The sequence below is a fragment of the Magnolia sinica genome, chromosome 9 (assembly GCF_029962835.1).
Source record: "Magnolia sinica isolate HGM2019 chromosome 9, MsV1, whole genome shotgun sequence".
NCBI lineage: Eukaryota > Viridiplantae > Streptophyta > Magnoliopsida > Magnoliales > Magnoliaceae > Magnolia > Magnolia sinica.
This window is the reverse complement of record NC_080581.1, coordinates 79,246,707-79,261,634: the sequence shown is the minus strand read 5'-3', so window position 1 is coordinate 79,261,634 and position 14,928 is coordinate 79,246,707. Positions and strand designations below refer to the sequence as shown.

The 14,928-nt window shown below is 39.6% G+C and overlaps 1 protein-coding gene across 1 annotated transcript; it reads right to left on the bottom strand.

Moving 5' to 3' along the window:
- Nucleotides 1–5,124: 5,124 nt before the first annotated feature.
- LOC131255210 (receptor like protein 22-like) lies at nt 5,125–13,268 on the bottom strand. The gene is made up of 4 exons (XM_058255904.1): nt 13,181–13,268; nt 7,779–8,369; nt 5,299–7,502; nt 5,125–5,151 (listed from the first exon to the last, which is right to left on the bottom strand). Exons 1-4 carry the CDS (start codon nt 13,266–13,268, stop codon nt 5,125–5,127), a joined length of 2,910 nt encoding a protein of 969 aa, XP_058111887.1.
- Between the last annotated feature and the right edge of the window lie 1,660 nt (nt 13,269–14,928).

Sequence of the window (14,928 nt, the reverse complement as noted above, 5' to 3'; positions counted from 1 at the left end):
GCGGATGGATGGCATAGATATATAACATGTACAGAGAGGTGGGCCATCAGGGCATGTGCAAATCGGTGAGTATCATCGCTTCCTGTTGTTAGTGGTGGGGTTAATTTAATGGATAATGTGGATTCCTCAAAATTATGTTTGGTCGACCCACTGTCTCACGTGGTTGGACCCACACTCAAAAGGATCTGACGAAAGGGATGGACAGTGATGATCTAACACATATGGCAGGATGGTACTCTTACAGCGGTGGGTGCTTGGTCAATACCATCTGAGATTTAAATCTACCACAGTTTGGGCCTGAAAATGATGGACCGTGTGAGCATCATATACGTCAGCGGGGGCCCACTGGTGATACATTAAGCAAATACCAACCTGAAGAATAAAAACTAAAAGAAGGAAATAAGTTGCTTTTGGAAGTATAAAAAAAATAACGGACTAAAATAAAGAAGGTACATTTTCTCAAAAGTTACTTATTCTAATTTAATAACCAAACTAACTTAATTAAGAAAAAGTAATTTAATGACTTAAATAAATTTTTTCTTTTTTTTTTTTTAAGTTACTTACTTGGTACTATGCAAATGAGCCCTTAATGTCCTTACCATCTAAATGATGGTTTAAAAATACATGTTTGCTTCTCCACATCATGAAAATAGCATATGAACGGGAGCCAAACAACAACAATAAAATGTACCACTTCACGACCGTTGGATCTTGCTTTTATCATGCTCAACATTTTAGGACCTAAACCGGATTAAGAACCCTTTACGTTAGTGGTTCATCCAACCATCAATTCAATCAGTTGAACCCTTGTTGAATGACTCCACCTAGAAAACTTTCCTTAAGTAGACTATTTTTTCAACAATTTACTCCTAATATTTTTTCAACAATTTACTCCTAACATTTGTACCTTGGGTGTCTAATTTATGAGTAGATGTCATGGTTTTGACCATTGATAAGTTTGTTTTTCTTTTCCATAAGTAATTAAACAGATGACCTTCTAATTGAATTGGGTTTCCAGTGATCTAGCCTATTTTTATTTTATTTTATTATTATTATTTTTTTTTAAGTGGGCAAAGCCACCATCAGTGTATTTTGGCAGACATTTTGATCCCAGTTAATCTAACCATTTTCTTTGGTCTCATATTAATTATGAATGGTCCAAATGGGTGGGCCTGCAGGATTTGACAGTTTACACAATCTTAAGACCTTCACGTGCACAAAGCTGAAGGGATTAAATGATATAAGAGTTATCTCATCTTATCTGATCTCTCCCTCATTTCAAATTGACGCAGGAGAGGACATGAGGTCGAGCACCGTCTTCCTCAAGAAGATAACTATTCCGAATGCACGGAACTTCTCTGAACTCCTCACAGAGACTTTTCGAATCCACGAGGAAAGAAAGCAGAAAATAGAAATAAATTCTAATAAATTCGAAATTGATTATTGAATGAATAAAAACAAGTTTACAACCCTTTAAATAGAGGTACCAAGCAATGAGAAAGAAATCAGAATCAAACTACAACTAAAACTCCTAGAAATCGCGACTTACTATAAATAGTAAACTTACTATTTATAGACGGTCATGATGTCTACTGGTGCGCAAGGTTTTCAGCCAAAAATAGTACATGTCCTATTTGGCTTCACCAAACCGTTCTTCTAATTATTCTAAGCTCATTTCACGTTGGGCGCAACTCCTAAAGCCTGACGGATGAAGAGCTTTAATCAAACTAAAACTTACTGTTTATAGAAAAAACGAAATTAAAACAGGGAAACGACCGTTGATCCAGGAGTATTTCACAAATCCGGCTTGTGCAACCTGGCGTAGCGGGGTTGGTTTGCTAAAGTAGCTCGTTCTACCCCAAAATCATATATTTTACGTTCGATAACTCATTCCGGATTACAAGATACGCCCGATCTAAGGTCCAATGGTCCAGATCACTTCTGTCGTCGACCGGACCTTTTTTTATCCATCTTGGCCATGAAACTGTCCGCGACCCGCTCTACATCACAAATGTATCTTTCATTGTATATATTTAACTTAAAATTTAAAATTTAATTTCAAACCCCAAAGAAAAAAAATGCAAAGAAGGATTTAGAGGTAATGGCAAGATGCATCATAAAAATTAGACAAGAAAATCATAATGGCTTATTCATCCGGTAGGTTACTGTAGAACTGAGAGAACCACGCGCCAGTGGTCCAAATCAATCTATGTGTATATATGTCCCATCTAGTGATGGGTTATTCTAACTTTTTCTTCAAGTGATCCTCGTGGTATAGCCACTAGTTTTACAGGTATGAAGTTTCAGTAACGTGACAGAGGTGCTTTTGTCCTTTTAAGAAATTAATATGAGTAGCCCGGCCAAGGTCAAATGCATATATCCCGCACTCACACCAAAACATACAAGACTTCCACCTGTTACATGCAACGGGTAAAACACTTGTATTCCATCTCGACCACCGAATTTCTTGTGGGACATGCGACCACTCCTGTAGACTAGACTCTTAGTAACAATGTAAAACCATGCCTAAAATTTCTATGTAAAAATTGTGTGGTCTGCATGCGTTTTGGATCAAGATGACTCTTGGAATATTATCTATTCATCCTATTTAGAGTAATTTGATGAACGGATTGGATAGAATATACACACCATTTAGGCCACACACATAACCTATGGTTGGCATCCCCTCTTGCATTATTTCTTGTGTTTAGGCCCAACTCAGTTGTGGATGGAGATGAATATTTGTCTTATGCCCTAAAATTTCAGGCATACTTAATGCTGAATATCAGGCACACAAAATAATGGTCATAGAGCTTAATTGTCTTAATTGTTGTTCGAGCTTGCTTTAGGCCCACCTTAAAGGCATGCATGAAAATCATGCATATCCATTCACCAGTTGGCAACACTGTAGAAAACTATATATGATTAAAAAAATTTACTCAATAGTACAAGTGTGGCCCACTTGATAATCTTTAGGTTAGGGCCTACCTTGCTAGGGATGGGTGCCATATACATTGTCACTTTAGCTATATAAATTCTTAAATGTAAGGGAGGTGTGAAATTCAGAGTTCCAAACTATGAGAAAAGCAAGAATACCTTTTATTTTTGGACGCTTTCCCTTTGAAAAGTGCCCATGATTTGCAATTGGTCCTATTTATTGAGCCCACGTATCTATGCAATAAGCTCATAACACATGTTGTAACATGAGATACGGGTGTGAGATCCAGTACATCCATTAGGTTGGTCTGACGGATTACATGTTTTCCTAAAATAAATCTGGTCCACTAAGCATGTGGCCCCTTAAAAGTAGATCAACCTGATTTTTGGGCTAGGGAATGAATATGGTGTTGACTTTCTAATGGATGGATTGGATTTTGGCTTCATCATTCTATGCTGGCATTATGGCATGTACATGAGCTTTGTTGCACGTGCATGTGGGCTTAGCAAAGCTCTTGAAAGTTGATGGACGTGAGATTGTAAATGGGATAGAAAAAGTATGATTTGTAACCACCAACAACTACTTGGGTATATATTTGATACATCAATTAACACTCTTCCTTATCCCTTATGCTAGCTAAGGTGTGTGTAGAGTTAAGCGTTTGGACACAAGCATTCAGAATGAAAAATAAGCTAAATAATTTATCTCTCTGCATCAGTTAGGACGCTTCTTTTTTTTTTTTTTTTCATTTATTCTTTTTTTACAGAAAGGTGGGAGCACACTCCCTTTAATTTTATTGATATTGAAAACAACCATTTACAATAATCCTATACAAAAAAATAAAAATAAATAAAAATCCAAACAAAGACAAGTCTAAACCAAACAAACCCAACCACCTCAATCCAACAGCATACATACCTAAACATTTCTTGGACAAGCTAGAAGCCATGATCAATCGGAACTTAAATTTCTTGGACAAGCTAGAAGCCATGATCAATCAGAACTTAAATATCATCGCTTTAGAGCAAATATTGTAGAGGAAAAAAAAGTCAATGAAAGTATCTTACCTATAAATTTATTGTGTTCTTTCCTTCCCTTTGCCCATAATGTTAAAGAGTCCATAAAAGAACTCTCATTCCTACTCCATATTTGACTTCAAATCCTATCCACATAAATTTTCAGTCCAACTCTGAATTTGTGAGTTTTCAAAGTTTGGTTGGTATCACTGATGGTGGTGCAATGCATTTTCTCGATAGTGGAGATCCACATAATCCCTAATTTCTTTGGAATGATTCATTTGTAATTATAAAAAACTATTTAATTTGTGATATGATCACAAGGTGATTTTATAAAAGGTTCAATATCGAGATGAATGTTAGCTTTTTCAGTTGCCAAAAAACCTCTCCTGAGATATTGATCTAACCCATCCCTATGCGGGAGTTCATTTTATATTTATATATTGCCAAACCATGGATGAGATGGTTAGGATTTTCTGATAAAATTGATTCTTTAGAACCATAAGCAATAGATGATGGGCCAAACAGATGGATGGCTCACTGCTGAATAGGCCTACTTTCCCATAAATTTTGTTCATTGTCCACTAAATAGTTATTGTTCAGATGGTATGAATCATCTTATTGGTGGGATTTTTCTGTGGTGGCCTAAGAAATGTGTTATGGACATAATGCACAGTCCATAATGCTTGGTTGGACTGGCCAAGTGTCCCCTTGCAAGTAGAAAACTGCATGTTATGGTGCCTTGAGAGCAAATGATGATTTCCACACTTTTTTTTGGCATCACAAAAGTCCAACTTAAAAATCGCCAAGTGGTAACAAGTGATAACTCTTACACTCCACATACATAAATGTGAAAAGGTGACTAAAAACACAAAATATAAAAATATACATAAAATGCCACTTATCTTCTTTTGAATGTTTGCTTAGCCCACATTTGTCTAGACCATTGGGGGAAAAAAAAAAGACCATTGGCTAGGTAGGCTACATTGGTTAGATCATCCCAGCTCATAGATTAAGTTATCTTGTTGCTAAGGTGGGCCAAAATTTGGAAACAAAGAGACAGCTGAGACAATTTTTATTTTATTTTATTTTTTTTATTTATTTATTTATAGAAAGGTGGGAGCACACAACCTGTAATTTTATTAATTTGAAAGTGTTCCATACAACCATTCAAGCAAGTGCAAATGCAACAAACAACTGCAGCACATATCATAAAGACCAAGCAAAAACGTAAAATTACAAAAAGGAGAAAACAACTAAAACATTTTTCTTGTAGCCACAAACTATACAAACATACTTACCCTAGCTCCAATCCTCTTACCATCGTTGCTATTTAGAAAACACCATGGAAGGAAAAATCAAAGCAAGCATTCTATCAACAAATATATAAAATTCTCTCCTTCCCTTCCTCGAAAGTGCTAGAGTCCAGAAAAGCATCCCCACACCTACTCCATATCCAACTCCAAATCCTATACACATCAGTTCCCAATCGTATTTCCTTTCAGATTGCAGTGCTAACGGAGCGGACGATGGTGCACCCTCGACATCTTGGCATTTCTTTGATAGTGGAGGACCACATAATCCTGGATTTTCTTGGAATGATTCATTTGTAAATGTAGAAAACTGTTTACTTTGTGGTATGTTTCCTACAAGGTGGTTTTGTGAAAAGTTCAATACCGAGAGGAATGTTAGCTTTGTCAGCTGCCAAGGAATCTCCCCTGAGATATTGTTTTGTGAGAGATCCAATGACTCAAGCACCGCTAGATTCTCAAGTGATGTTGGAATTTGGCCCGTGAAACCGTTGTGCGACATATTGAGTAGATGTAGCGACTTGAGAAACCCTATAGATTTTGGAATATCCCCCTGAAAATAGTTGTTTGAGAGATCAACTGTTGTGAAGATGGATAGGATCTTGGTGAGTTCCCTGTCTAGTCCTTTGATCATTACTGTCACCGTATCTTGATAGAACACCATTTCCCTTGGTCCAGGTAGGGTTCTATGAAGGAAAGATTGAGATTTGTCTTCATCCATCATTGCCTTCAAATTCTCAAACATATTTGATGGCAAACCACCCATGAAACTATTAGAAGAGAGGTCAATGATCTGCAACATTGGGAAGCTTTGATTTGTTTGTGGAAGTATAATGGAGCCATGAAATTTGTTGGATTTTAAGACAAGAATGCGCAAAAGGGGCAAAGCTGCTATCCATGATGGAAAGGAGTCATTTATTTGATTGTTTCCAAGGTTTAATACCTCCAACATTTTGCAATTGGCCAAAGACCTTGGCACTTGTCCCTCTAATTGATTCCCACTGAGATCAAGCGTTTGTATTTTACATCCCTCTTTAAATGTCTGAAGTAAGGTGCCATTGAAAGCATTTTCTTGAAGATTCAACACACTAAGGCTATCACCAATCTCACCCAAACATGGTGGAATCTGACCAATGAAGTAATTGTGAGATAAATCAAGGACTATTAGGGATGTTGCATTGCAAACTGATCGAGGGATTTCTCCACTGAGGTTATTGTTTGAAACTGAAAAGAAAAAGATGGAGGATGGTGGGATAGGAAGTGAGCCTTCTAGCTTGTTGGAGCTGATGTCCAGAACACTGAAGTCACTCAACGAAAGATGGGGAGATGGTTCTATTCCCTGTAGAAGATTGTGCGAAAGATTTAAATAGTGTAAAGACCCATTGCCAACTTTCCATATCCATTTAGGTATTTCACCGCTAATTTTATTGTTGGAAAGGTCCAATTGCCACAACTGCTCTTGGTTTCTCAAGAAATTTGGAAATGTGCTGATGTTGCAAGAACGTAACAACAAAGATTCAATCAGAGGGATGGAAACAAATGTGGAATTACCATTGCCATATTGGACCGACAAGTTGTTATCTGAAAGACCCAGAAAGTAAAGTTTTTTGAGGTTTTGAAATAAGCCTAGCTCTACAACACCACTGAAATTATTGAAAGAAACAAAAAGTATTTGAAGCTTGGTAAGTTGAAAGATAAATCTCGGTATCATCCCCTGCAATTGATTGTCACCCAAATGGATGTACTCCAGCTGTGAAGAAGAGGCATTGTGGAACTCACCAAGTTGACCACTAAGTTGATTACTTGTGAGGTCCAGTGCATGTAATGATGGGAGTGAAAACAATGATGATGGAATGGTCCCATTAAGCGAATTATTCCATAAGCTTATCTCTTTGAGATTCTGAAGCTCATTTCCATAGGAAGAAGGAATTGGACCGCTCAATCTATTGTGTGAAAGATCCAAGGATTGAAGTTTGGTAAGCTTTGAAAGTGAGGATGGTAATGATCCTGACAAGTTGCAATTGCTGAGGTCTAATTTACTCAAGAATTTGAGATTACTGACTGAATCTGGTATCTTTCCTGAAAACCCTGCGCCTGAAAGGATCAATTTCTGTAGAGTATTGTTTGGAGGGAATTCTGGCAAATAGCTGGTCAGAAGTGGATTTCTCGAAATGTCAAGGATTTGTATGTTTGGCAGCTGGAAAACACTGTCAGGGAATTTTCCATGCAATCCACAATCTGGAAGGAGCAGGGACGTCAAGGAGGACAAGTTCCCTATGAAATTGGGTACTGCAGACGAGAGATTGGTATTGCTGAGGTCGAGTTCAGATAAGAAATGGAGCTGTGAAAGGGAAGAAAAGATGGAGCCTGAAAGGTCACAACCTCGTAAGATCAACTTGCGGAGACTCCTTGGGAAGCTGGGCACTGCAGAGGAGATATTGGTATAGCTGAGGTCGAGTTCAGATAAGAAATGGAGCTGTGAAAGGGAAGAATAGATGGAGCCTGAAATATCACAATCTTGTAAGATTAACTTGCGGAGGCTCCCTGGGAAGCTGGGCACTGCGGAGGAGAGATTGTTATAACTGAGGTCGAGTTCAGATAAGAAATGGAGGTGTGAAAGGGAAGAATAGATGGAACCTGAAAGAAGACAATATCGTAAGCTCAACTTGCGGAGAGGAGGGAGTGGCAAATCTAAAGTCTGGCCCTGCAGTAAGATGTCTACCCCGTCCAGATAGAGTTCACTCAAATTGGACAGGTTTTGGACGACTGCTCCAATGCTTGGGTTTTCGAGTTTCAGGTCTTCAAAGGATGAACCATTCCAATATGAATTGTAAGAGAGATCGAGAGAAACCAAAGTGGTCAAGCGGGAGATTTCCAGTGGGATTTGGCCATAAAAGGATAAGTGAGAGAGGTTGAGATGGGTCAAACTGGTGAGCTGGTCAAACCCATAAGGGAATGGAGAGGGATCAAACTCATTGTAAGCAAGGTTGAGCCTCTGCAGGCTCCGAAGGCGAAAGAGGCATTCGAAATCAATCCGACCATGGATATAGAGCTCACTGAGATCGAGGCTGATCACGTGACCAGTGGCTTCATCACACGTGATGCCTTCCCAAAAGCAGCAATCGGTATTGTTTGAATTCCAAGAAGGGAGTGTAGAGAGGGTGGAAGCAGTGAAATTAAAACCATGCTTGAGGTGTAGGAAAGCAGAGAAGTGATGACGGTTGCATTGTTGAGTATTGAGAAAGAGAAGAGATGATAAAAAGAAGAGAATGAGAAATGATGGGTTTTTGGAAGAAAAGAGGAGAGCCATTAGTTAATAATGGATGGGTGTGGGAGTTTGTGTAGTAACAGAAAGCTTGAGCTTTATTTATAGACAAAAATTTAAGAGGCTTTACTACTGTTAATTAAGACCGATCCGTATGAAATACGAGAGCCGCTCATAAGAGTAGTCATCAAAGGAAGAGAAAGCGATCACGGGTATTTACATAAACAAAGGGAATAGCTTTACACTCGGTTTCCCAACAGTACGGTTTCCAAATTCGGTTAGCGGATTTCCTGCGAAAAGCGGGCCATGGCAGGAATTTCCTGCTCGGGAAACTAGGTGAGGCCCACTGTGATGTTTATGAGAAACCCACTCCGTTCATCCGTTTTTTTATCTCATTTTAGCATGTGATGCCAAAAATGAGCCGGATCCAATACTCAAGTGGGCCGAAAACCTGAGGGTTGAACTTCCACGGTTGAAATATTCATGGGGCCACATAAGTTTTGAATCAGGCTAACATTCGTGTATTCAGTTAATCCATGTAGAAATGATATTATGAACCTCATGAATGGCATGTAAACATCACTGTCGCCCACCCCTCCAACTGTAGAAATTTCGGTACCTAACTTTTACTTTTGTGTGGCCCACTTGAATCTTGGATCCTGCTACTATCAAGTTCTGAAATAAGCTCACAAAATGGATGGACAGGTGGATTTCTCACAAACATCCCAGTGGCCCACTTAGGTTTGCAAGACTTTTTTTTATACACTTCCTAGGCCCACTGTAATGCCCACCACAATGTTTGTTTTCCATCCAACATCTTGATTAGGACTTAAAAGAAGTTTTTAATGGTGAGCTTTAAACACCCACTGTTTCTTATGGTGTGGTCCACTTGAGATTTGGATATGCCTGGGCTCATGCGGGAAGATAATATGGAAAAATGAATGGAAGGCGTGGATAAAACATATGTGGAGCCCATAAAGGACCGTACGTATTCCGCATTAGGTGGGTGTCCTCGTCGTAGGGCTGTCAACGGTCCGGGTCAGGGATACATCTCGGCCCGGATTTTAAACTGTTTTGGGCCGGCTGCTATTAAAAATTCTGATTTTTCGTGCCAGAGCCTGGCCCACTCACACCCCTACTTTGTGGGAACGGATTGGATACTCCCCCTGCCACCAGCCCCGTGGTTGGTGGTCGGTTCTCTGTGGGCCCCACCATGATGTATGTGATTCATCCATTTTTACAGATCATTTTAGGGCTTGATACCAAACATTATAGAAATATAAATATCAGGTGGACCACACCATTGGAAAACAATAGTGATTGGATATCCACCATTAAAATCATCCTAAGGACCACTGTACTGTTTATTTGACATCCAATCTGTTGATTAGGTCATAAAGACCCATATGAAGTGAAAAAAAAAAGATAAGCTTGATCAAAATCTTTAATGGCCCTCAAAAAAATTTTAATGGTTGACGTTCATTCAACACTGTTTCCTGCAATGTGGTCCACTTGAGAATGGGATATACCTTAGTTTTAGTCTCATATTACAAAATGATCTAGAAAAATAGATGGACGGCATGGATGAAATACATACATCATAGTGGGGCCCACAGATAACCGACCACCAGCCATTGGCTGGTGGCAGGGGGAGTAGCCAATCCGTTTCCCTACTCTGTGTGGGCGCGGATTAGCTAGTGACAAGTTGAGTAGCAAGACTGCTACTGAAGTGACGTCACCAAGTTCCGTGGGCCCCACCATGATGTATGTTTTATATCCACACCTTCCATCCATTGGAAGAGATCATTTTAAGGTAATATCCAAAAACTGAGTTAAATCCAAAGCTCCAGTGGACCCCAGCACCAAAAATAGTGGGGACAATGACGCCCACCATTAAAAACTTCTAAAGGCCACAAAAGTTTTAGATCAAGCTGATATTTGTTCTTTACCTTATTTAATGTCTTTTTTAACTTTTTAACAGGTTGGATTTCAAATAAACATTATGGTGGGCCTTAGGATAGTTTCAATGGTGTGAATCACTCTCCCCACTGTTTTCTGTGGTGGGGTCCAATACAGATTTTTATATGACTCATTCTTTGGCTCAAGCCCTAAAATGATATCTCAAAATGTATGGACGGTGTGGATACAACACATACATTATAGTGGGGCCCACAGAACTTGGTGACGTCACTTCAGTAGCGACTCCCTAATCAACCTGTCAGTATCTAATCCGCGTCCACTTTGTCTTGGGTTAAAACGTTTCGGTATTAGATTAGGTGCGCCCGGTCTTACCCAACTCGGTGTGGTCCTGACTGTGGGGCCCACGTTGATGCATGTATTATATATTCAGGCTGATCATCCATATTTCCGCTCCTTTTAGGACATAAATACAAAAAAATTAAGCACATCCAAATCTCAAGTGGACCACAGTGCTGATTGAATTCCCACCATTAAAATTTTCCTAGGGCCCACTATAACACCCACCGTGAGTTTATTTTCCATCAAACCTGTTGATGAGGATACAAAGACCTGGATGAACGGGAAAACAAATATCAGCTCGATCAAAAACTTTTATAGCCTATAAAAAGGTTTCAGTGGTGGATTTTCAATAACAACTGTTCCTCCGGTATGTTCCACCTGAGATTTAGATCAGCTCATACTCTATATTGATAGGAAAAACTAATGGAAGATGTTGATATACGATCCATACATCTTGGTGGGGCTCATAGAGTACCACCAATACCAACGAAAAGAGAGGCCAGAGGCAGATTGGCTACTGGTCGCTGTTCTGTAGGCCTAACATGACGAATGTGTTTAATCCACTGTCCATTCATGAGGTTAAAAATGAAGGAGATTTAATTCTCAGGTGGACCATTTTAGAGGAAACAGTTGTGATTAAACGGCCAACAATAAAAACTTCTTATGAGCTACAAAAGTTTTGGATAAAGCTGGTTTCAGATTTTTTTTTCCCTTCATCCAAGATTGTGTCTGATATAGAGTGGGTCGCAGGTAGTTTCATGGCCAAGATGGATCAGAAAAGGCCTGGTCGACGACAAAAGTGATCCGGATTGTCAGACCTTAAATCAGGTGTATCTCACTATCCGGAATGAGTTATTCGACATACCATATATGATTTTGGGGTAAGACGTTCTACTTTAGCCACCCAACCTACTACGCCAGGTTGCGCACACCAAATTTGCGAAATACTACTAGATCGATAGTTGAATTCCGGTTTCAATTTCGTTTTTACTATTTATAATAAGTTTTAGTTTCAGTATAGCTCTTCATCCGTTGGGCTTTGGGAGTTGCGCCCAACATGAGAAGTGCTTAGAATAATTAGGAGAACGTTGTGGTTTGGCCAAATATGACACTTACTATTTTTTGTTGAAAACCTTTTGCACTAGTAAAAATCACGATCGTATATAAATAATAAGTTTACTATTTATAGTAAGTTGTGAATTTTAGGAGTTTTATTTGTAGTTTGATTCCGAAATTTCTTCCATTGCTTAGTATCCCTATTTAAAGGGTTGTGAACTCATTTATTTCATTCATCAATCAAATTACAAATTTTATAGAATTTATATTTTATTTTCTTTGCTTTTTTCCTCATGGATTTGAGAAGACTGTGAGGAGTCTAGAGAAGCTCCGTGGATTCAGAGTATTTATCCTTGAGGAAGACAGTGATTGACCTCTCCACGTTCATCCTTACATCAATTGGTATCAAAGTGAGGATTTCTCTCGGGCCAATGGCAAACAACGAAGGTATGAACCAAAATCTTGTGGGCGGTGATCTAGTGATTCATTATCTTTTAAAAAGAATGGAAGCTTTCGACCGCGAGAGTCAGTTGACCATGCAATGACTATAGGAAATCCTTGACCGTCTTGCGGATGCGTTACTTCCGCCCCAAGTCCTAGGCGATGCCCACCGCTTGTGGTTGCTATATGTCACAACACCGATGTTCGTAGAGCACTACCACTCGTAAATCGTAGGGCTACAGTAGATAATTCGAGTTCTAGCAACGAAGACCTTAATGAAGGCTTTGCTAACGATCAATTTATGCAAGCGATTATCTAGATCGTGCTGAAAGAGACTATTGAGATAAAGCTAAACTTCTTATTTTTAACAGTTAATTATGCATAAAAGATTTCCTCGACTGGCTAGCCAAAGTAGAAAGATATTTTAATTACATGGATGTGCCAAAACATAAAAAGTAAAATCAGTAGCATTTAAATTAAAATTTAGTGCTTCTTCATGGTGTGAGTAATTACAACTCTCACTGGCCCAACAGAATAAGGCGTTCATCTATCCACAGATGACACGCCTTCTTCGATCACGATTCCTTCCCAGTGATTACGAGCTGATATATATTGTTCCAGCAATACCAAAACTGTCGACAAGGGAATCGAACCGTCACCGACTGCACCAAAGAATTCCATCGGCTGGCAACGCAAAATGATCTGTTAAAAATCGAATCATAGAAGGTAGCACAATTTATAGGTGGGTTACGATCGACGGTTTAGGACTGAGTTCAAATACACCCAATTGAGATCGTGAATGAAGTGGTTCAATTGGCAAGTAGGAGAGAAACGCAACTTGCAAGAGATCTTAATCAACCCTATCCTTCAACTCGACTCTCATGACGGATCTCACGATGCAGTGCTGGCACGAGGAAAAGAATCAATAAGAGAATGTCCTCAACCTCCGTCAACTGCAAATTATGATACGAGGAGCGGCTCATCTAGGCCTTAACGTGTAGCACACACAACAGTGGGCCCGAGTAGGATTTCAAATCCTTACGTTCAGCTAAGGTTAAACAATTGTTATCACTGTGGCCAACTGGGCCACTTATTAAACACCTGTCATCAACGTCCCGTAGCACACTTGACCATAAATGAAGGGGACACTGAAGGTAAGGCCACAGAAAAAGACCCTGGCTTCGATGAACATGAACAAGCCACTGATAAAGTAGCAGATGGCGATGAATGAATAGGCAAGGATCATGGCAAATCTGTAGTTGTAAGGCGATTACTATACACCCCTCAGAATGAACTACATCCTAAGAAACACAATATATTCCGTACGCGGTGTACCGTCAATGAAAAAGTCTGTAATGTAATCATAGACAGTGGCAGTAGCGAGAACATCGTCTCAAGAGTTATGGCGAACAAGTTGCAGCTACCAATAACAAAGCCTCTTTCGCCGTACTCAATTGGCTGAATAAAAAAGGTGAACGAGACCAATGTAACTGAACAATGCACCGTCTTGTTTTCAATTGACAAAACTTATAAGGATCAAATACTTCGTGACGTGGTCGACATGGAAGCATGCCATATGTTACTCGGTCGACCATGACAGTCGAACCGTGATGCGACCCACCGAGGACGAGTCAATGTTTACGTATTCGTCAAGAATAGTTGAAAGATAATCCTTGCCTATATGGCACCAGAGAATTACCCTGAAGCTTTTAAAGTGGAGGGGAGTTCCCTCCTGACCATTTGGGATTTTATGGAGGAATCTAAGAAAACCAACGAGGTATACACCGTAGTAATGAAGGGAGAGGAGTCGAAGCCCTCAAACATTCCTCCAAGTTTAAGGTTATTGCTAACCGAATTTAAAAAAGTCTGGCTTGAATATTTACTCGATGGATTGCCCCCAATAAGGGACATTCAAGATCACATAGACTTTATCCCTAGGGCTAACCTACACAACCGCCCTGAGTAACGGATGAGCCCGAAAGAGTGTGAGATACTTTAAGGACGGGTGAAGGAATTCGTGGATGCGCACACATGTTTTAATGTATGGGAAAAGTCAAAGTTAGGTCGAAATTAACCGCTCTACAAGATGGACGGTTTAGATTATCCAGGCATAAACAAATGATGGCTCACAACTAACTAGAAATGAACATTATTCATTCGAATTCCACTTGCGTGTAGCACACTTGAGCTCCAAACCGTTTGCATTTATACGTGCTTCACCATGTGGGATTGTTAGGGTTTGGTAAAAAATGTCCTGCGGACATGATGGATGATTCTGATCAGTCATCTGATCTCAGATGGTGGGCCACAACATTGGAAATGGACGGTCTCTATTTCAAATGCCCGTATGCTAGAAGATGTAAACGAAGGAGAGGATTTCGCTTTTTCAGAAATCCTCGAGTCAATGCTCGTTTGACCGTGTTGACGGTCCAGTGCATTGTAGGAGCACGCTCCTTATGCACATGCATACCCAAAGTGGGGTCCACAGCAAGCCATCATGAAATTTGCTTCGTTCGTCTTACACTATTACCACAGGTAGGGCATCTGCTTAATTTTTAGACAAATCCAATGCCTAGGTAGGCCATATTTGATGATCTTGAGCAACTACTAATTATTTCCATTAGTTAAATGGTCAAATCATTT